The 23,514-nt window shown below is 39.7% G+C and overlaps 1 protein-coding gene across 6 annotated transcripts in view; it reads left to right on the top strand.

Annotated features, from left to right (window-relative positions):
* ZNF195 (zinc finger protein 195) overlaps positions 1–23,514 on the top strand; it is a 44,582-nt gene that overhangs the window by 6,239 nt on the left and 14,829 nt on the right. Inside the window, exons 2-6 of one of the 6 annotated variants that reach the window (XM_030917966.1) lie at positions 2,774–2,852; positions 5,587–5,713; positions 6,215–6,310; positions 19,131–19,277; positions 20,444–20,584. In XM_030917966.1, the coding sequence (XP_030773826.1) occupies positions 2,838–2,852; positions 5,587–5,713; positions 6,215–6,310; positions 19,131–19,277; positions 20,444–20,584 (526 nt within the window). In that variant the 5' untranslated portion in view covers positions 2,774–2,837. Of the gene's footprint in view, positions 1–2,773; positions 2,853–5,586; positions 5,714–6,214; positions 6,311–19,130; positions 19,278–20,443; positions 23,136–23,514 lie in introns of those variants that run through there. The other 5 variants (XM_030917963.1, XM_030917967.1, XM_030917964.1 and 2 more) reach the window with 5 other exon arrangements.

The raw sequence follows: 23,514 nt of genomic DNA, 5'->3' as shown, positions 1-23,514 counted from the left end.
GCGATACGGAGGCATGAAGGGTAAAGGATGCCAAGTGCCTCTGACAGAAAGCCAGTCATCTGAGGTGATTGCTTCAGGTCTGGAGGCTGAAGGATGCACACTGCAAAGTAAGGACAGCTCAGTATGTCAGCTAGACCGTGGGGTTTGTTTTGCAGCCATACCTTGCATTCTATTTCTTACTTAGGAACAACTAGCATAGTTATGTGTCGTTTTTAGTAGACAACTTGCATCCACTTAAATTAAACAGTATTTTCTACAATAATGTGAATATAAAGGAACAGTATTTAGAAAAACCTCTTAAACAGTAATTTTAATACCAATGTTATTCATTCTTTTGAAATATGATGTGTTTTAACTGAATTAAAATTACGGAGAATTTTTAAATACAACATACATCATGACTAGTATATTAAAGTTATTCATACTGAGATACTTATATTTAATATCCAAAGAAAATTCACTCCCAAATTTTTCCATTTTCTACTCAGAATCAGCCTGCATCTCTCCCACCCGGGTGGCCATACAGGGCATCTGTGCAGGGTCACCAGGAACTCTCTCACCAGCGCCTGGAGTCTTTTGGACATTCGGGAGTGTACTGTGCAGACGGGGCTCAGGCTGACAAAACGGTCTATCTGTGCTTCTTTCACAGAAAAAGAGAAACGAGTCACCCAGGGTTTGTTCCTCCCCTCAGAGAAGAAACCTCGTTGGTATGCACATGGGAATTCCTCCAGTTTTCTGGTACTTGAGTAACAAACGAAAATGAGATCTGGAGATTCATACCGATAAACTGATTCCATCTTGTGTAGCCATTAGGAAAGCAGAAGGCAGCCATGGTCCCTACCAGCCAGAAACTTTCCATTGCCAGTAACTGGAGAAATCATTGAATTCAGCATCGTGGGGTTAGCACGAAGAAGGGAGTGGTCAAAGGGACTTTGGCTTCGTTTGGGCCCCTTCCTGATGTGGTGGTTGTGAGTTCTGATGTCGCGTTGAAGGAATATTCAGATAGAAAAAGCGGTGCTGCTATTATTTCTGTTGCTTTTGCCCTGCTGAAAATAAATATTTAGCTTCTACCATATATATCCTAGAAAACCCTAAAGGTTTTGGTTAAATTCCTTGTTATTTTGTGTTATAAAATAGGGAAGTGGCTACCACAGATTAAAATTATACAAACCCTGGGATTTAAAGTTTTGGGGGGCAGTTTTAGGAAAAACAGAATTGTAAATACTCTAGTAGCACAGAGAGCAGAATCCTGCGTGCGGCCCTCTCCCTACCCAGACATGCCTGCACTCCCCTCCTCTGAGCCTCATCCAGGTCTGGCCTCACCCTGGACTCTGCTCCAACCGTTAACTACAGAGTTAAGTCAGAGTTTGGGGTTTAACTACGGAGTTAAATCAGAGTTTGACTCCTGCTGCTTCTCCAGAACTAATACACAGAATTTTCTGAAACCCAAAGCAGATAAATGGAATAAAAAAACTCTCTATTTTGGGGCCTTCATTTTTTTTCTTTTTTACTAACACCAGTGCTTTTAGAGACATCGCATCCAGCAACCTGTTTCTCAGTCCTGTGGGTCTAATAGTTGCTTCACAAGCCACAAGAAAGTGAGGATAAACGCAACAATGGAAAGTGCCTCTACACTGTACTTCATCCTCTCTGTATCCCTTCCATTGGTCTATATGGAGCTTTTATCATTACACTTTTAAAAAGTTAATGATAGGAAAATAGAAGAAGAACTACAAAGCCTGGGCCCTTCGTCTATATCTTAAGAGTTGCGGGACACTTGGTTCTGTCACCCAGGGTGTGATGAGGATTGGCTCACATGACATGAGGTGCCCAGCACAGTGCTGTCACATACTTCTGAGCACACGGTGCCTGCTTCATAAATGCTGCATTCATATGTGTGTACACATTGTTTTCCAAATGCAGAGGGACTCAGACATTGCTTCCTTCTCCAGCCCTGGAAAACTTTCAAGAGCCAGAAAATAATGTAATCTTTCAGAATGGAGATTGACTGTCTCCATTTGCACCACAAGAACTTGTGCTGTGGTCAGAGGGTTGGGTGTAAGGGACTGTGCTGGGGCTGCTTTGTTTAGCTGAGTGTTGATGATCACAAGTCTTGGGGGAGCAGCATCACCATTAATGGTAGAACTGTTAAAAAATCCAACCCATGGACCCCTTTGAAATCTTCAGGATCACTTGACTCAGAGTGGGGCCAAAATTACCAGAAGATTCATATGCACATTGAAGCTTGAGAAGCAAGGCTTAGCTAAATGGTTCTCAACCTGTTTTCTAAGTAAATCACATGGACAACTCAAAAAAAGGCCCTCACCATTGCCTTCCCCACAGATTCTGCCTATTGGTTTGGGTGGAAACACCAGTGCTGTTTAAATCACATGCCTCATGGGATTCTAAGGTGTGGCCAGGATCAGTGATGGGGGATTTCAGATGCATTTGTACGAGTTGAGTTCAGCCTTGGTTCCAAAGGGAGGTCACAGGGCCTTCTCTGCCCAGGTTTCAGAGGCCGGCTCAGTGCCGCTTATGCTCCAGTTGCCAAAGCAGAATTGCTGTTGTTTAGCAGGGGAGGGAACATGAGAGCCGGAAGAGAGAAAGTCACATTTTGATCTCCATACAGAAGTTTACTGTTGCTGACTCTCTTTTATAAAGAACAGAAAAGCGTGGACTTTTTCTGTATTTCTAGGTCTTTCTGTTGATGGGTGTGGTGGTCACAGGTGAGGGGTTGTGCTCACACCGTTAAAGGCATATTCTCATGATGCAGGTGTGATTTGTCCAGAGATCTTTCCTAAGAGGAAATCCCAGAGAAGCAGGAGAAGGAGAAAGAAATGGCTGGTGCTCAGGTAAATGCATCTCAGGTCAGGGGTTGTGTCCACTTCTGCTCCTGAAATGTCATGTGTTTAGAATTTGGAAACCTTTACTTCTCTGCTTGTGGTGTTTCTCCATAGTAAGTTTGTTTCAGCTGCTTTTTTTTTCTTATAATAATGAAGGGTCTCTGAACATCTTCTTCTGCATACCAAAGCCGTCTCTCTCTTATCTTCACCTTGACTTCTTATATGCCATGAAGAATTCTCACCATGACTTTATGACCTGCAGTATTAAAAACGTTCACTTCGTGGCACTGAACGTGTGGATACCCAGGATTCCTCTCGAGGATGGGGTGCGGTTTTTGGATGTCAGCAAAGAAGGGAAACGTGCACTGTTTAGGTTTCATCTGGATGCTCCATTAAGCTGCATGCAGAACAGGACTAAGAAAATAAACATTTAAACTCGATGACATTTATTGCCCAGAATAACTCAGAGCATTCTGGAAAAGAGAAAAATGAAAAGACACTTGCTTTTTAGAATGTTAAAGAAAGACTATTTTAATACACTATTAGAGATTACTGCTGGGTGCAGTGACTCACGCCTATAATCCCACGTTAATCTCACGCCTAGGCCTCCACTTGAGACCAGGAGTTCAAGACCAGCCTGGCCAACATGGTGAAACCCCATCTCTACTGAAAAAATACAAAAATTAGCCAAGCATGGTGGCACGTGTGGATAGTTCCAGCTACTCTGGAGGCTGAGAGACGAGAATTGCCTGAACCAGGGAGGCAGAAGTAGCAGTGAGCTGAGATCACACCACTGCACTCCAGCCTGGGCTACAGAGTGAGACGCCCTCTCAAGACAAAAGAAGAGATTACAGAACCTGGGAGATATTTGTCAGAACCTGGGAGATATTTGTCAGAACATAGGAGATATTTATTTGTCAGGACCTGGGAGGTATTTGTCAGAACCTGGGTGTGGGGAGACCCCCTGAAACTACTGCTACAGAATAAAAGATGAAATGCTCCTAATTGTTGTAAATACAAAATTGCATGCAGGATTGTGTAAAGACAATGCTGGGTTGGGCTGCCAGAATGAGCCAACAGCATGTGATGTGCTTCCTCCTGCAGAGAGCCTATGAACAGATGTGCAGTCAGAGAGGTGTCACATCACCAAGATTCGTATCCCAGAAAAGCAGAAGTTCATAGCTCTGGGAATGGAATGCGACCCTCGTGGAGAGCCTATAAAGGGACACATGGCGGGGCGCCTGTCCACATGGATAAGATAGGGCCATAAACACCCTTATCTTGCCACAGCTCTTCTAGGTCTCTTTAGGGTTAAGGCATACTCCCTTCTGAGAATCTGTGGTCTAACCGTTTGTCTTGTTTCACATCCTGCTTCCATTGATTGTTCGTAACCAGCTTTTGCTGCCATTATTACTGCTGTTTAATATCTTGCTAATCATAGGTTATGGATAGACTGTGTTTTAAGGCTCTGTTAGAAATTGCTGATGCACACACACTATATTGTAAATTCTTATCTCTGTATACTGTACTTCTGCATAACAATGTTATGTTAAAGAATTACTTCATTCCCATGTGACCATCTCACCTCATAATCAAACGACCCTAAATCCCTCACTAACCTACCCCCGCCCTCACTAAACTTAATAACAAATGCTAGTATATCCAGTGCATTGGCAGCATCGCAGGACCAGAGGGTGGTGACCCCCCCTGGACCCAGCTTTCACTATCTTGTGTGTGTCTTTTACTTCTCAACCTGCCGATCCGCTTGGGAACAAAGAAAGAGCCCCGTTGCGTTGCAGGCTATTGGCCAGATCCCGCAATACCTGGGAGATATTTATTTGTCAGAACACAGGAGATATTTATTTGTCACTTGAACTTTGCATAACAGTAAGTTTCAGTATGATTCGATTCAGGTTATAATTGACCTTTTGGCCAATATCACACCAGTAATATGTCCTTCTCTGTGCATTGGCACATGATAAAAATCTGTCCTGTTACAGTTGATATTAGTTTTATTCAGTTGGTGAAAGAGCTCTCTGACAGACTTTTCCATTGTAGAGTTTACTTTTTTCTCTTTAAGTACCTAGAGGAGATTTACTAATTAGTGTGCCTAAATAATCACATTTAATCTGAAAGGTCTTTGCTTCTTAGATTCTTTTTGCATATGCGTTGCTTTAGAAGATGAAGAATCTGATGTCTCTTTGTGGTTCAGAAAAACTGGGATAAACCCATGCTCTGCCACTTACAGGATTTTGACAAAATATTGTCCTTGGGCCCAAAGGACTGGCATCACTGGTGAGCGCATTAGAAATTCGGAAACTCAGGCTTGACTCCGATTTCCTGAAGCAAAATCTGCACAAGAGCTCTAGTTTATTGGACACATTAAAATTGGAGAGACAGCTTCTAACTCACCATGACTTTTCCACCTGAGAAATATACACACCTTATTCATGTGACGTAAATGTAGCACTCAAAAATGGACGTGCCTTTGTTGATGCCCTTAATTTTATAATTCGTCATCCAGAAAAGTATTGTATGTACACTGCTTATGTGGATCTTAGGCAATTCTCTTTCCTGAGAGTTAGAGAATATTCTTGTGCTAAAAATTACCTTATTTTATAATTCCAGTCACTGGTATAAGTTAGACCCAGCTCTCTTCACTCGCTGATTTCACCTTGAATCAAGTTAAGAACTCTGCCCAAAGCCACTTGGTAAGTATTTGCTGTTGTTGTTTCTTCTTCAGACACTGTTGACGTTCAGGGATGTGGCCATAGAATTCTCCCTGGAGGAGTGGAAATGCCTGGACCCTGCTCAGCAGAATTTGTACCGGGATGTGATGTTGGAGAACTACAGAAACTTGTTCTCCATTGGTGAGGATAACTTCAATACGTAATTCCTCATATGCCCTAAAGAGTTCCTTTCGTTTCTTTGCAGAATGTTTTTTGTGAGTTTCTGCATTGCATGAATGAGTTTCAGATCCCTGCTTTTAAGAAAAACGTGGGGAATTGTTGATGTTAAAAAAAAATCTTCAAAATGTGGTTCGTTTTGACATACACCTTCCTTTATTTTTTAACTGATTTGTATCTTTCACTCTATTGATGATTCCAGAAATTCAGTGGCATGAAATATTGTTGCCCACACCTTAAAGTCAAATTTCCACCACCAGTGTTTTATTTCAGCAGTACTAAGTGGTGAAAAAGAACCCACAGATTTACAATACTTACTGAATATTCTAAAGGTTATGTCAGGAAGCATAATTTTTGGATTAATTTTCTAGAATCTTCTATAATGTTCACTCTGCTAAACACAGTACACAGTTGGTAATTGGAGAATTTCAGCAAGAGTAATGTCACTTTTTTCTAATAAAACAGGTCTCACTGTCTCTAAGCCAGGCCTGATCACCTGCCTGGAGCAAAGAAAAGAGCCCTGGAATGTGAAGAGACAGGAGGCAGTAGACGGACATCCAGGTGGGTGGGCGTGAATGAAGCAGGTAACCCAGGTGAGAGGTCCAGAGGTCAAGGAGGAAGCCAGAGCCAGAGCTTAAAATGTGGTTTGGGAAGCTCTGCTCTAGTGGAGATGGTTTCTGAGAGCCTGGGTGTCTTTCTCTTGCTGTCCGCTAGGAGCGCCTTCTGTCTCATTCTCTTAAATTTTCTACAGACTCCGCTTCCTGTTTAGTGATCTTCCTTTATAAAAGTTACAGTAAAAATCAGAGTCCGCCTCCTGACGAGTAAGGGCCTGTGTGGTCTCATGTCTTGCTCTGCCACTGCTTCTGGGGACATGCATGTACCTGCCTATTTTTGAGGAACTCTGTTAAATGTTTTTTGATTTCGTTTTTGCATCATGTCTGAAGTGTGCAAGAGGCGTGGTGATGGTGTTTGGTTCAGAAATCCCAGAAGTCCCATAAACAGATGTTGTATGCTTTCAGCTTTATGATTTCGTATCCTACAGAGGTTTCAAATGGGAGTCTACAGAAATGTATACTCAGCAGTTTTCTCCAAACACTAGGCATCTGCCCAAATATGAGATGATCTAATGTTGTTTTACACAAAACTTTATTTATTTTTTTTTAGTGTGAACTGAGGTTGGTCATTTAAACTCTATATTCCCTAACTCCCAACTGTAATAGTTAATAATATTATCATTTTATAATTTCTTCTTTTTTAGTATGAGGCTTATCAGGACTTTGTCATTCATATGTATGTACGTGTATGTGTATGTATGTATATATGTGTGTGTATATATCATATATGTGTGTATATATCATATATCAACATCCTTTTGAAATGATAGGATTCACTTTTTATGCTGGAGTAATATTCTGTTGTCTATTTAAATCATATTTTCTTCATATATATACACACACACATATATATACAGGTGTGTCTATATGGGCATATGTGTAACAGATTATTTTAGAAATAACTGTGTATATATTGTGTACAATGTAATAATTTGATATGTGTATACATTGTGAAATAATTAGTGTAATCACATTAAGGAACAAATCTATCACTTCACATAATTACCTTTTCTTGTAGTGAGAACAGTTAATATCTACTGTTGGCAAATTTTAAGCATACAAAACATTATTAATAGTATTCATAAAGCTACTCATTAGATTCCCCAAACTTACTCATCTTACAACTGAAAGTTTGTACCTTTTGAACAACAGCTCATTTTCCCCAACTCCAGGCCCTGGCAACTGCCATCGTCCTTTGCTCCTGTGAGTTCAGCCATGACAGATTCCACATCTGAGGGGGAACGTGCAGTCTCTGTCTTGGGACCTGGCTGAGTTTATTTAGCATCATGTCCTTCAGGGTCGTCCATGTTGTTGAATAACAGGATTTCATTCCTTTTTTATGGCTAATATTCTGTTGTCTATTTGTATCACATTTTCTTTATCCATTCAGCATCCACACACGTTTAGCTTGTCTTTATATCTTGACAATTGTGAATAATGCTGCAGTGAACATGAGGGAGCAGATAATTCTTCAAGCTGCTGCTTTTATTCCCTTCAGTTATTATATACACAGAAGTGGGAATTTTTTTTTTTTACAGTGACCATTCTAATACCTGTGAGGAAATAGCTTAATTGTCATTTTGTTTTGCATTTCTCTACAAATTAGTAATTTGAGCATTCATTCAGGTGCTTATTGGGCGTTTCCATATCTTTTTGAAGAGATTTCAGTTAGTCCTTCATCTATTTTTAAATCAAGTTATTTAATTTTTGTTGTTGAGTTGTAAAAGTTCCTTATATACTCTGAATATTAAGTCCTATCAAATGTGTGATTTCCAAGTGTTTTTACCCATTTCCTAGGTGGCATTTTCACTTCACTCATTATTTTCTTTGATTTGCAGAAAGTGTGAAGTTTGATGTAATTCAGTTTTTCTGTTCTTCTTTTGTTGCTTATGCATTTGCTCTCCTATATTTTCTTCTAAGAGTTTTATTCTATTTCTATGTCTAAGTATTTCATTTAAAATACTTTTTGTATGTGGTGCAAGGAAAAGATATCACTTCATTTTTCCATGTAGATATCTAGTTTTTAACATCATTTGTTGAAAGGACTCTTCTCCATTGTGTGGTCATGGATACCTTATGGAAAATTATTTGATTTTATCCACAAGGGTTTATTTCTGGGCTCTCTGCTTTGTGTCATCATTTAGTTATCTGTCTTTGTGTCAGTACCACATTGTTTTTATTTTCGTAGCTTTTTATATGTTTTAAAATCAGAAAGTGTAATGCCCCTTTGTTCTTTTTAAAGAATTTCAACTAGTTATTGTTCTTAAACTAATTTGAGGATTAAAAAATCAAAAAGTACCATTGGGAATTTGATAGAGATTACATTGAATGTGTACGTTAGTGTGGCCATTATTGACATCTTTAAAAAAACTAAATTAACCATTGAGCAAGAATGTGTATGTTCAAGGGTGTTTAATTTCCATACATTTTTGGCATTGCCAGTATTACTTTTGCTTTTGATTTCTAGTTTTTTTTTTTTTTTTTTTATACTTTAAGTTCTGGGTACATGTGTATAACGTGCAGGTTTGTTACATATGTATACTTGTGTCATGTTGGTGTGCTGCACCCATCAACTCAGTCAGTACCCATCAATTCGTCATTTATATCAGGTATAACTCCCAATGCAATCCCTCCCCCCTCCCCCCTCCCCATGATAGGCCCCAATGTGTGATGTTCCCCTTCCCGAGTCCGAGTGATCTCATTGTTCAGTTCCCACCTATGAGTGAGAACATGCGGTGTTTGGTTTTCTGTTCTTGTGATAGTTTGCTAAGAATGATGGTTTCCAGCTGCATCCATGTCCCTACAAACGACGCAAACTCATCCTTTTTTATGGCTGCATAATATTCCATGGTGTATATGTGCCACATTTTCTTTTTTTTTTTTTTTTTTTTTTTTTTGAGACGGAGTCTTGCTCTGTCGCCCAGGCTAGAGTGCAGTGGCCAGATCTCAGCTCACTGCAAGCTCCGCCTCCCGGGTTCACGCCATTCTCCTGCCTCAGCCTCCCGAGTAGCTGGGACCACAGGCGCTCGGCACCTCGCCCGGCTAATTTTTTGTATTTTTAGTAGAGACGGGGTTTCACCGTGTTAGCCAGGACGGTCTCGATCTCCTGACCTCGTGATCCGCCCGTCTCGGCCTCCCAAAGTGCTGGGATTACAGGTGTGCCACATTTTCTTAATCCAGTCTGTCACAGATGGACATTTGGGTTAATTCCAAGACTTTGCTATTGTGAATAGTGCTGCAATAAACATATGTGTGCATGTGTCTTTATAGCAGCATGATTTATAATCCTTTGGGTATATACCCAGTAGTGGGATGGCTGGGTCATATGGTACATCTAGTTCTAGATCCTTGAGGAATTGCCATACTGTTTTCCACAATGGTTGAACTAGTTTACAATCCCACCAACAGTGTAAAAGTGTTCCTATTTCTCCACATCCTCTCCAACACCTGTTGTTTCCTGACTTTTTAATGATTGCCGTTCTAACTGGTGTGAGATGGTATCTCATTGTGGTTTTGATTTGCATTTCTCTGATGGCGAGTGATGATGAGCATTTTTTCATGTGTCTGTTGGCTGTATGAATGTCTTCTTTTGAGAAATGTCTGTTCATATCCTTTGCCCACTTTTTGATGGGGTTGTTTGTTTTTTTCTTGTATATTTGTTTGAGTTCTTTGTAGATTCTGGATATTAGCCCTTTGTCAGATGAGTAGATTGCAAAAATTTTCTCCCATTCTGTAGGTTGCCTGTTCACTCTGATGGTAGTTTCTTTTGCTGTGCAGAAGCTCTTTAGTCTAATCAGATCCCATTTGTCAATTTTGGCTTTTGCTGCCATTGCTTTTGGTGTTTTAGACATGAAGTCTTTGCCCATGCCTATGTCCTGAATGGTACTACCTAGATTTTCTTCTAGAGTTTTTATGGTATTAGGTCTAACATTTAAGTCTCTAATCCATCTTGAATTAATTTTTGTATAAGGAGTAAGGAAAGGATCCAGTTTCAGCTTTCTACTTATGGCTAGCCAATTTTCCCAGCACCATTTATTAAATAGGGAGTCCTTTCCCCATTTCTTATTTCTCTCAGGTTTGTCAAAGATCAGATGGCTGTAGATGTGTGGTATTATTTCTGAGGACTCTGTTCTGTTCCATTGGTCTATATCTCTGTTTTGGTACCAGTACCATGCTGTTTTGGTTACTGTAGCCTTGTAGTATAGTTTGAAGTCAGGTAGCGTGATGCCTCCAGCTTTGTTCTTTTGACTTAGGATTGTCTTGGCAATGCGGGCTCTTTTTTGGTTCCATATGAACTTTAAAGCCGTTTTTTCCAATTCTGTGAAGAAACTCATTGGTAGCTTGATGGGGATGGCATTGAATCTATAAATAACCTTGGGCAGTATGGCCATTTTCACAATATTGATTCTTCCTATCCATGAGCATGGTATGTTCTTCCATTTGTTAGTGTCCTCTTTTATTTCACTGAGCAGTGGTTTGTAGTTCTCCTTGAAGAGGTCCTTTACATCCCTTGTAAGTTGGATTCCTAGGTATTTTATTCTCTTTGAAGCAATTGTGAATGGAAGTTCATTCATGATTTGGCTCTCTGTTTGTCTGTTACTGGTGTATAAGAATGCTTGTGATTTTTGCACATTAATTTTGTATCCTGAGACTGCTGAAGTTGCTTATCAGCTTAAGGAGATTTTGGGCTGAGACAATGGGGTTTTCTAAATATACAATCATGTCATCTGCAAACAGGGACAATTTGACTTCTTCTTTTCCTAACTGGATACCCTTTATTTCTTTCTCTTGTCTGATTGCCCTAGCCAGAACTTCCAACACTATGTTGAATAGGAGCAGTGAGAGAGGGCATCCCTGTCTTGTGCCAGTTTTCAAAGGGAATTTTTCCAGTTTTTGCCCATTCAGTATGATATTGGCTGTGGGTTTGTCATAAATAGCTCTTATTATTTTGAGGTACGTTCCATCAATACCGAATTTATTGAGCGTTTTTAGCATGAAGGGCTGTTGAATTTTGTCAAAAGCCTTTTCTGCATCTATTGAGATAATCATGTGGTTCTTGTCTTTGGTTCTGTTTATATGCTGGATTACGTTTATTGATTTGCGAATGTTGAACCAGCCTTGCATCCCAGGGATGAAGCCCACTTGATCATGGTGGATAAGCTTTTTGATGTGCTGCTGGATTCGGTTTGACAGCATTTTATTGAGGATTTTTGCATCGATGTTCATCAAGGATATTGGTCTAAAACTCTCTTTTTTTGTTGTATCTCTGCCAGGCTTTGGTATCAGGATGATGTTGGCCTCATAAAATGAGTTAGGGAGGATTCCCTCTTTTTCTATTGATTGGAATAGTTTCAGAAGGAATGGTACCAGCTCCTCCTTGTACCTCTGGTAGAATTCAGCTGTGAATCCATCTGGTCCTGGACTTTTTTTGGTGGGTAGGCTATTAATTATTGTCTCAATTTCAGAGCCTGCTATTGGTCTATTCAGGGATTCAACTTCTTCCTGGTTTAGTCTTGGAAGAGTGTAAGTGTCCAGGAAATTATCCATTTCTTCTAGATTTTCTAGTTGATTTGCGTAGAGGTGTTTATAGTATTCTCTGATGGTAGTTTGTATTTCTGTGGGGTCCGTGGTGATATCCCCTTTATCATTTTTTATTGCATCTATTTGATTCTTCTCTCTTTTCTTCTTTATTAGTCTTGCTAGCGGTCTGTCAATTTTGTTGATTTTTTCAAAAACCAACTCCTGGATTCATTGATTTTTTGGAGGGTTTTTTGTGTCTCTATCTCCTTCAGTTCTGCTCTGATCTTAGTTATTTCTTGCCTTCTGCTAGCTTTTGAATGTGTTTGCTCTTGCTTCTCCAGTTCTTTTAATTGTGATGTTAGAGTGTCAATTTTAGATCTTTCCAGCTTTCTTTTGTGGGCATTTAGTGCTATAAATTTCCCTCTACACACTGCTTTAAATGTGTCCCAGAGATTCTGGTATGTTGTATCTTTGTTCTCATTGGTTTCAAAGAACATCTTTATTTCTGCCTTCATTTCGTTATGTACCCAGTAGTCATTCAGGAGCAGGTTGTTCAGTTTCCATGTAGTTGAGCAGTTTTGATTGAGTTTCTTAGTCCTGAGTTCTAGTTTGATTGCATTGTGGTCTGAGAGACAGTTTGTTATAGTTTCTGTTCTTTTACATTTGCTAAGGAGTGCTTTAACTTCCAATTATGTGGTCAATTTTGGAATAAGTGAGATGTGGTGCTGAGAAGAATGTATATTCTGTTGATTTGGGGTGGAGAGTTCTATAGATGTCTATTAGGTCCGCTTGGTGCAGAGATGAGTTCAATTCCTGGATATCCTTGTTAACTTTCTGTCTCGTTGATCTAATGTTGACAATGGAGTGTTGAAGTCTCCCATTATTATTGTATGGGAGTCTAAGTCTCTTTATAAGTCTCTACGGACTTTATGAATTTGGGTGCTCCTGTATTGGGTGCATATATATTTAGGATAGTTCGCTCTTCCTGTTGAATTGATCCCTTTACCATTATGTAATGGCCTTCTTTGTCTCTTTTGATCTTTGATGGTTTAAAGTCTATTTTATCAGAGACTAGGATTGCAACCCCTGCTTTTTTTTTGTTCCCCATTTGCTTGGTAGATCTTCCTCCATCCCTTTATTTTGAGCCTATGTATGTCTCTGCATGTGAGATGGGTCTCCTGAATACAGCAGACTGATGGGTCTTGACTCTTTATCCAGTTTGCCAGTCTGTGTCTTTTAATTGGAGCATTTAGTCCATTAACATTTAAGGTTAATATTGTTATGTGTGAACTTGATTCTGCCATTATGATATTAACTGGTTATTTTGCTCGTTAGTTGATGCCGTTTCTTCCTAGCCTCGATGGTCTTTACATTTTGGCATGTTTTTGCAATGGCTGGTACCGGTTGTTCCTTTCCATGTTTAGGCTTCCTTCAGGGTCTCTTGTAAGGCAGGCCTGGTGGTGACAAAATCTCTAAGCATTTGCTTATCTGTAAAGGATTTTATTTGTCCTTCACTGATGAAACTTAGTTTGGCTGGATATGAAATTCTGGGTTGAAAATTCTTTTCTTTAAGAATGTTGAATATTGGCCCCCACTCTCTTCTGGCTTGTAGAGTTTCTGCCGAGAGGTCTGCTGTTAGTCTGATGGGCTTCCCTTTGTGGGTAACCCGACCTTTCTCTCTGGCTGCCCTTAAGATTTTTTCCTTCATTTCAACTTTGGTGAATCTGACAATTATGTGTCTTGGAGTTGCTCTTCTCGAGGAGTATCTTTGTGGTGGTCTCTGTATTTCCTGAATTTGAATGTTGGCCTGCCCTACTAGGTTGGAGAAGTTCTCCTGGATGATATCCTGAAGAGTGTTTTCCAACTTGGTTCCATTTTCCCCCTCACTTTCAGGCACCCCAATCAGACGTAGATTTGGTCTTTTTACATAATCCCATACTTCTTGCAGGCTTTGTTCATTTCTTTTTCTTCTTTTTTCTTTTGGTTTCTCTTCTCGCTTCATTTCATTCATTTGATCCTCAATCGCTGATACTCTTTCTTCCAGTTGATCGAGTCGGTTACTGAAGCTTGTGGATTTGTCACATATTTCTCGTGTCATGGTTTTCATCTCTGTCATTTCGTTTATGACCTTCTCTGCATTAATTAGTCTAGCTATCAATTCTTCCACTCTTTTTTCAAGATTTTTAGTTTCTTTGCTCTGGGTACGTAATTCCTCCTTTAGCTCTGAGAAGTTTGATGGACTGAAGCCTTCTTCTCTCATCTCGTCAAAGTCATTCTCTGACCAGCTTTGATCCGTTGCTGGCAATGAGCTGCGCTCCTTTGCAGGGGGAGATGCACTCTTATTTTTTGAATTTCCAGTTTTTCTGCCCTGCTTCTTCCCCATCTTTGTGGTTTTATCTGCCTCTGGTCTTTGATGATGGTGACGTACTGATGGGGTTTTGGTATAGGTGTTCTTCCTGTTTGATAGTTTTCCTTCTAATAGTCAGGACCCTCAGCTATAGGTCTGTTGGAGATTGCTTGAGGTCCACTCCAGACCCTGTTTGCCTGGGTATCAGCAGCAGAGGTTGCAGAAGATAGAATATTGCTGAACAGCGAGTGTACCTGTCTGATTCTTACTTAGGAAGCTTCCTCTCAGGGGTGTACTCCACCCTGTGAGGTTTGGGGTGTCAGACTGCCCCTGGTGGGGGATGTCTCCCAGTTAGGCTACTTAGGGGTCAGGGACCCGTTTGAGCAGGCAGTCTGTCCGTTCTCAGATCTCAACCTCCATGTTGGGAGATCCACTGCTCTCTTCAAAGCTGTCAGACAGAGTCTTTTGGGTCTGCACAGGCCTCTGCTGCTTCCCCTGTTGTTTTTCAGCTGTGCCCTGTCCCCAGAGGTGGAGTCTACAGAGACAGGCAGGTTTCCTTGAGCTGCTGTGAGCTCCACCCAGTTCGAGCTTCCCAGCGGCTTTGTTTACCTACTTAAGCCTCAGCAATGGCGGGCGCCCCTCCCCCAGCCTCACCACTGCCTTGGGGTTAGATCGCAGACTGCTGTGCTAGCAATGAGGGAGGCTCCGTGGCCGTGGGACCCTCCCGGCCAGGTGTGGGTATAATCTCCTGGTGTGCCCGTTTGCTTAAAGCACAGTATTGGGGTGGGAATTACCCGATTTTCCAGGTGTTGTGTGTCTCAGTTCGCCTGGCTAGGAAAAGGGATTCCCTTCCCCCTTGGCGCTTCCCAGGTGAGGCAATGCCTCGCCCTGCTTCAGCTCTCGCTGGTCAGGCTGCAGCAGCTGACCAGCACTGATTGTCCGGCACTCCCTAGTGAGATGACCCCAGTACCTCAGTGGAAAATGCAGAAATCCCCGGTCTTCTGTGTCGCTCGCGCTGGGAGTTGGAGACTGGAGCTGTTCCTATTCGGCCATCTTGCTCCGCCTCGATTTCTAGTTTTATTACATTTTGGTTAGAAAACACGTCATGGGACTTTCATCTTTAAGAGTTATTTGTTGTAACAGAATGCACTTTGTGTATTTGAGAATATTGTATATTATACTTTTTCTGACTGGAGCGTTCTATACGTATCTGTTAAGTTGATCTTCTGTGTAATTTTCTTTGTGTGTGTGTGTGTGTGTGTCAGAGTCTCACTCTGTCACCCAGGCTGGATTGCCGTGACGCGATGTCAGCTCACTGCAAGCTCCGCCTCTCGGGTTCACGCCATGCTCCTGCCTCAGCCTCCCGAGTGGCTGGGACTACAGACGCCCGCCACCATACCCGGCTAATTTTTTTTTTTTTTTGGTATTTGTAGTAGAGACGGGGTTTCACCGTGTTAGCCAGGATGGTCTCCATTTCCTGACCTCATGATCCGCCCGCCTCAGCCTCCCAAGGTGCTGGGATGACAGGTGTGAGCCACCCCACCTGGCCTTATCTTCTGTGTAATTTCCTATTCTGTGTTGAAAATGGGATCTTGGAGTTGATAATTATTGTATTTCTGTGTACGTCTTCCTTCACTTCTCTCCATATTTGCTTTATGTATCTGGGAGCCCTGATGTTAGATATAAATATAGACAGATAAACAGTTACAGGTTCCTGGTTAATGGACACATTTTGCCATTACATGCTATTAATCTTTATATCCTGTGACAGTTTTGACTTAAAGTGTATTGTGTCTTATAATGATAACCACCCCACCTGACTGTGGTTACTAATTGCATGGAATTTTTTTTTATTCTTACTTTCAGCCTATTTTTCTATTTAAAGCTGGAGTCTTTTGTAGCTAGCATATTGTTCTTAATTCAGCTATTTTATTTCTGTTAAATAAGTAGGTTAATTTATATTTAAAATAATTTCTGAAGGAAATGAAGTTACTATCACTATCTTGACTGTTACTGTTTTCTGTTTCTTATAGATATGTTATCCCTCATTTCCTCTTTGACTGTCTTCATCATTTGTTGATTTTGTGTGGACATGCTTTCATTCTTTTCTCATTGTGTTTTGCAGACCTTGTATAGGTATTTTCTTCGTGATCGCCTTGAAAAATGGAGAGTACATCAAACACCTTAAAGTTATAAATATAGATTTTAATCTCACAACTTCATTAAATACAGAAACTGTAACACCCTCCAGTGTGCTGTTAATGTAACAAATTATTATATATTTTGTATCTGGTAGCAAAGATTTATGCAGATATTTTTTCAGATATTATGGCAGAATTTTGAGTTTTTTACACCATCATTATGATAGTAAAGTATTATATTATATATCTGCTTATATACCTTTAACAGAGTTTTATATTTTCATATGGTTTTATAATGGTCTAGCATCATTGTCTTTTTTAACACAATGAAGTCTTTTCAGTATTTTTTCTGTATTTTGTAGAGATTGGGTCTTGCTATGTTGACCAGGCTAATTCCTAACTCCTGATCTCAGGCAATCCTCCTACCTTGGCCCACCCAAAGCTGGTATTATGGGCATGAGCCACCATGCCTACCCAGCCTGTAGCATTTCTTATAGAACTATACTAGTGGCAGTGAACACCCTCATCTATTTATTTATTTTGGAAAGTCTTTATTTTTCCCTTGTTCTTTTGAAGTGAAATTATTCTAGATCAGGTGTTCTTGGTTAGTAACATTTTTATCATACTGAAATTTGGAAAGTTAACAGCCGTTTTTTCTTCGAATAATGCCTCTACTGCTTTTCTGCTATGTATTTTTTGTAAGACTTCTTTCATGAATATATTGGTTTAGATCATGGTGTTCAATAAATCCCATATTTTAGCTATTTGTTTTACAGTTTTATTTTTCTGTGTTTTATTTTTAAATCTGTGCTACATTCTGTTTTATTGTACTATTTGTCTGCCTTTATACCAATACCAAACTGTTTTAATTATGGTTGCCTCATAATGTGTTTTGAAGTCAGACAGTGTGATACCTCCAACATTGTTCCTCTGTTTGAAAATTGTTGGGTGCTTTACAGTCCCTTGAGATGTCTTAGGATTTTTAGGTTGTTGCTTTTATTTCTGCAAAAAGAGGATTTGAAATTTGAAAGAGATTGCATGGAGTTTGTAGATTGCATTGGACAGCGTGAACATCTTTGCAATATTGAGTATTTCAACCCTTGAACAAGAGCATGCTCAAATGTGTTGTTTAATTTCCATATATTTGTGAATTTTTTTGTTTTTCTTTGTTATTTCCAGTTTCATTTCATTTTGGTCATATATAGTAATGCAGAAGACTTCAGTTTTTTGAAATTTGGTAAGACTTACTTGTTTGTTTAACAGGTGGCCTGTCCTGGAGAATGTTTTCTGAGCTCTTGGGAAGAGTGTGTCTCCTGCTGTGTTGTGTGGAGTGTTGTATCTATATCTGTGAGGTGGAATTGTTTTGTAGTGCTTTCAGGTCCTCTCTACAATTATTAAGTCTTGCTTTATTATTCATTACTGAAAGTGGGTTCTAGAAGTATGCCACTATTATATTGCTGTCTGTTTCTTGCTTCAATGCTATAATTATTTGTTTATAAAGAACTTGCAAAATTGAAGCAAGAAATAGCAATATAATAGGAAGTTACTTCAATACCCAAATATATATACAAATATGCACTCACATTTGTCATAGGTTCCCAGTTCATTCTCCCTTCTATTATTGTTTTATGTTCTTGTTTTTTGTGAGCTCTGACTTAAAGTATGTTTTATAAAGTATGACATTTTTTGACTTAAGATGTATTTTGCATAATATAATTGTAACCTCTTCTCTCATTTCATTAACATTTGCATAAAATGTCTATTTCCATCTTGCCACTTTCAGTCTCTTTTTGTCATTAGGTCTCAGGTGAATTTCTTGTAGGTCAGCTATAATTTGATCTTGGTTTGGTTTTAAATTATTTAGCATATGCCTTTTGATTGAGTAGTTTAGTTCCTAAATAAACAATTTACTGAAATGAAAAGATGTACTTTAGCCATTGTAAGTTTTTTACTTGATTCTTGTAGCTTTTTCTTTCTCCCTTTCTTTTTTGTGTCTTCTACTTTGTGTAATAAGCTTTGACTCCTTTTTAAATTTTCTTTTGTGTGTCTTATAGACATTTTCTTTGTAGCTACCATGGAAAGTATATAAAACATCTTAAAGTTACAGCAAGATATTTTACACTGGTAAATACTTAACCTTAGTTGTATACAAAACTTCTTTCTTATTAAATCTGCCCTCAACTTTGTTACTGATGTCACTAAATCATTTAATGTTATATATCCATTAACAGATATTTATGATTATTTTTCTACTTTCATCTTTCAAATTTTAGATAATAATTAAAAGTGATTTCTGTACCATCATTATAGTACCACAGAATTTTATTTTTCTGTGTATGCATATCTTTTCTGTATATTTATTTTGATATGATTATATATTATTTTCTAGCATTGCATTATTTTCAATGGAAAGGACTCCTTTTACCGTTTCTTGTTGGACGTGTGTAGTGGTAGTGTAGCCCTTGGTTATGTTATAGAGTCTTTATTTTTTATTATTTTCTAGGACACTGGTTATATTATTCTTGCTTGGAAGTTTTGTGTTCAGCAGTTAGACTATCTCATCCAGTTCCCTTCTTGCTTCAGCTTGTACTTTTTTTGAGACAGGGATTTACTCTGTCACTCAAATTGGAGTGCAGTGGTGTGATCATGGCTCACTGCGGCCTCAACTTTCCAGGCTCAGGTGATTCTCCCACCCCAGCCTTCTGAGTAGCTGGGAAGCGCAATAGCATACACAGCTAACTTTTTTGTATTTTTTGTAGAGATGGGATTTCACCATGCTACTCAGGCTTGTCTCGAACTCCTGGGCTCAAGCGATCTGCCCGCCTCAGCCTCCCAAAGTGCTGAGATTACAAGTGTGAACCACTGTGCCCAGCCTGGCCTCAAGGTTTCTGTGGACAAATTCACTGGTAATCTCCTAAGAGCATACACCTTGCTTTTCACTTGCTGCTTTCAGGGTTATTTTCTCCTTTGACTTTGGAAACTGTGGTTATAATGTGTCTTATGTCCCTTTTGTTTATACTAGTTGATGTGTTGAGCTTCTTTTTTAATTTTTTTCTTACTTTTGAGAATTTCTCAGTAATTATTTCCTTTCATACCTGTTTCTCAGTCTGTTTTTCATCCTTTATATCTTTTATTGATATCCTCATTTTCCTAATTTTACTTAGTTTGCTGTTTTCCCATTTTTACTCATTGAGCATTATTCAAATGGTAATTTTATTTTTTCAGTTAATTTGTACATCTCCATTGTTTTAGGGTTGATTTCTGAACTTTTTTTTATTTCTTTGATTGCGCCATGTGACCCTAATACTTTGTACATGTAATCTTTGATTGAGATTCAGGCATTAACAAAAAGCCTCCTGCCACAACCTTTATAATGTGGCTTTCTCCTGGGGTAGTCTAAAACAAATTGGGCCGGATTCTAGAGGCCTCTTAAGCCTGTTCTGCAGATGTGTCTTGTGTGGGATTGTGTGTGTATTTTTCAGTTAAAGAGAGTTTGTCAGGTTTCTTCACAGTGCCCTGTAATCACCCAATACACCTGTTGCCTGGTGCTGCTACTGCAGCCTTCCTGCTGCTGCCACAGGTATTTCCTTTCGGTCTCAGCAGACCCAACCTGTCACTCAGAGTACCACCATTTCTCTCAGCCCTCTGTCATGGGGGCAGAAATCAGTCTTTGCCAAAGCTTCAGAAGGCCAAAAGTAAAAATACTTGCGCCAGTACTTTCTTTCTCTTTTGAAGGAGAAGCCAGGAGTTGAGGATGTACCCTCAAAGGCATTGTGCTGTACTGCGGAGGAGCAGGGGCTATGGGGGGTAAATGTAACACACTTTTTTTCTTTTTATGTGACTCCTAGCATTGTGCTCACCTGGAGTGCTGCAAACTCTGAAGTGGTTTTTAGAGTTCAGATGCATTTTCTCACTAGGTATTGTTACATTTATATGTTTATACAGAAATTAGGGCCTGTGGTATTTTTTATGCCATTTTGCTAATGTATTTGGCATTATTTTACAGATTAGAATCATAAAATATATTCATCTGTGTCTAGTAAGTGGGATAACTTTTTTTTTTTTTTTTCAGCTATGTCTTCTCATGTTACCCAAGACCTTTTGCCAGAGCAGGGCATACAAGATGCATTCCCAAAACCAATACTGAGAGGTTATGGAAATTGTGGCCTTGATAATTTACATTTAAGGAAAGACTGGGAAAGTTTAGATGAGTGTAAGTCGCAAAAAGATTATAATGAACTTAACCAATGTTCATCAACTACCCATAGCAAAATCTTTCAATGTAGTAAATATGTTAAAATCTTTAATAACTTTTCAAATTTGCATAGACATAATATAAGTAATACTGGAGAGAAACCTTTCAAATGTCAAGAATGTGGCAGATCCTTTCAAATGTTCTCATTCCTAACTGAACATCAGAAAATTCACACTGGAAAAAAATTCCAAAAATGTGGAGAATGTGGCAAAACCTTTATCCAGTGTTCACACTTTACTGAACATGAGAACATTGACACTGGAGAGAAACCTTACAGATGTCAAGAATGTGACAAAGTTTTTAAAACTTGCTCAGTCCTTACTAAAAATAGAATTTACGCTGGAGGGGAACATTACAAATGTGAAGAATTTGGCAAAGTATTTAACCAGTACTCCCACCTTACTGAACATGAACGTGGTACTGAGGAAAAACCCTGTAAATATGAAGAGTGCAGCAGTGTCTTTATATCTTGCTCAAGCCTTTCTAATCAACAGCTGATTCTTGCTGGAGAGAAGCTCTCCAAATGTGAAACATGGTACAAAGGTTTTAACCACAGCCCACATCCTTCCAAACATCAGAGAAATGAGATCGGAGGGAAACCTTTCAAATGTGAGGAATGTGACAGCATCTTCAAATGGTTCTCAGACCTTACTAAACATAAGAGAATTCACACTGGTGAGAAACCATACAAATGTGAAGAATGTGGGAAAGCCTATACGCAGTCCTCACACCTCAGTGAACACAGGAGGATTCACACCGGAGAGAAACCCTACCAGTGTGAAGAATGTGGGAAAGTCTTCAGAACTTGCTCAAGCCTTTCTAATCACAAGAGAACTCATTCTGAAGAAAAACCCTACACGTGTGAAGAATGTGGCAACATCTTTAAGCAGTTATCAGACCTCACTAAGCATAAAAAAACCCATACTGGAGAGAAACCCTACAAATGTGATGAATGTGGAAAGAACTTTACCCAGTCGTCCAACCTTATTGTACATAAGAGAATTCATACTGGAGAGAAACCCTACAAATGTGAAGAATGTGGCAGAGTCTTTATGTGGTTCTCAGATATTACCAAACATAAGAAAACCCATACTGGAGAGAAACCCTACAAATGTGAAGAATGTGGAAAGAACTTTACCCAGTCCTCAAACCTTATTGTACATAAGAGAATTCATACTGGAGAGAAACCCTACAAGTGTGAAAAGTGTGGCAAAGCCTTCACCCAGTTCTCACACCTGACTGTACATGAAAGCATTCATACTTGAGAAAAAAATAAATATAAAAATAGGCATAGCCTTTAGTATCTGCTTGCATCCTACTTTACATCAGTTTGGACGTAACAAAGTTATAAATTTAATTACTATTGAAAGACCTTTCATGAAATATAAGTCTCCAGAGCACACAAGAGTATTTCTTCTGAAAAGAAAAAGTTACAATTATATTTTATACTAGTTGGAAGACTTGCAACAGTTGCTTAAACTTCCAGAGAATTTGTAGAGAAACCCAACAAATATCATAACTGTGGAATAACATTTGTTGAAAAATGATAGCTTAGAAAACATCAGAGTTCATACTAAAAGATATTTTGCAAATACAGTAAATGGAAAAAATAAGCAAAATTCAATTTAAGTACACATTGGAGGATTTGGAGAAGAGAGGAATAGAGCACGGACACGTTCGGAAATGACAGTGAATCTGTGTGTTGGGTCTACAGAGACATCTCGACTTGAAATAGATCATTCATTCTTATTCAAGTTTAAAAGGAGGATGAGACTGAGTGTTTGTAGAGTTATCATTACATTCAAAATACACTTTTTTGCATTGAAAAATGTTAAATTTTTGAAAAGCAAATATTGATGTCTTTTAATCCTCAAATCAGTTCATGCTGTGTCTTCATTTCTAGTGCTGATGTGAAAACACATGGTCAGTTGTTGCTGCATCAGAGATATGAGAAATTCTCTTCTATTAGGTGTGCATCACTGATATACTTGTCCATGAAAGGTGAAAGGCACTGAAATGTAAGATGTGTGAGTAAAATCTTGGTAGAGAGGTTCTTTGTGGTTGTTTTATATACTTGTAAGTGATTTATGAGCTAGGTGTTTAGAATAATACTCTTCTGTTAGGATCACCCTGACCAGAGCATTCCCTTCCCCTCCCACAGGCCTTACAATACAGTCCCTTGTGCTCTCCACACAGCTACCCCATGGCAAAAGACAAACCCCCACTTCACCGTCTCCTCCAGTAACTGTCCAGACAGTTACAGGATGCAGTTAACGTGTCTGTTCACCTCGCATAACAAAGCTGGCAAAAAACATCTCCAGGATGCGGACAAGACACTAGCACCCCCAGCTCAGCTCCCCCACCCCGACCCAGTTCTCCTGCACCCCCAACTCAGCTCCCCAGCCCCGACCTGGTTCTGGCCCTATAAAACCCTGCTATAGTCTGTAAGCGGAGTCGCCTCCTCTAACTGGCAGAGCAGCCAAGCAGCTCAATGAAGCTTGCTTGCCTGACTTTGGGTCTCCTCATCCTTTCTCTCGGCTGACCTTAGATTTCTGGTGCCAAAACCCAGGATGATGGTAGAGTTTGGCCTCTCTTTCTCCCTTTCTCCTTCCTTCCCTCCTTCCCCCAGCTGAACTCCCCCTTCCAGAACCTGCTGGAGACCCAAGGATCTTTCCATTGCTGGCGAACACATCGAACACCAGGGCCACCTCAGGGGTGAGTAAAGGAGACTTTTGCCTTTTTTCTGGAACCCTTGTCTACTTTTTCCTTCCCAAAAGACCCAGCGCTGGGCCAAGGGTTTCCTCCTTCTCCCGGCCTCCAGGAGGCCCTTGATATCTCCCTATCGGGGATGCCTGAACCGGGGATTATCGCACTTCTCCGACTTGAAC

The sequence above is a fragment of the Rhinopithecus roxellana genome, chromosome 15, assembly GCF_007565055.1.
Source record: "Rhinopithecus roxellana isolate Shanxi Qingling chromosome 15, ASM756505v1, whole genome shotgun sequence".
NCBI lineage: Eukaryota > Metazoa > Chordata > Mammalia > Primates > Cercopithecidae > Rhinopithecus > Rhinopithecus roxellana.
Note: the sequence above shows the minus strand (reverse complement) of the source record. Positions and strands in the feature narration are given on the sequence as shown.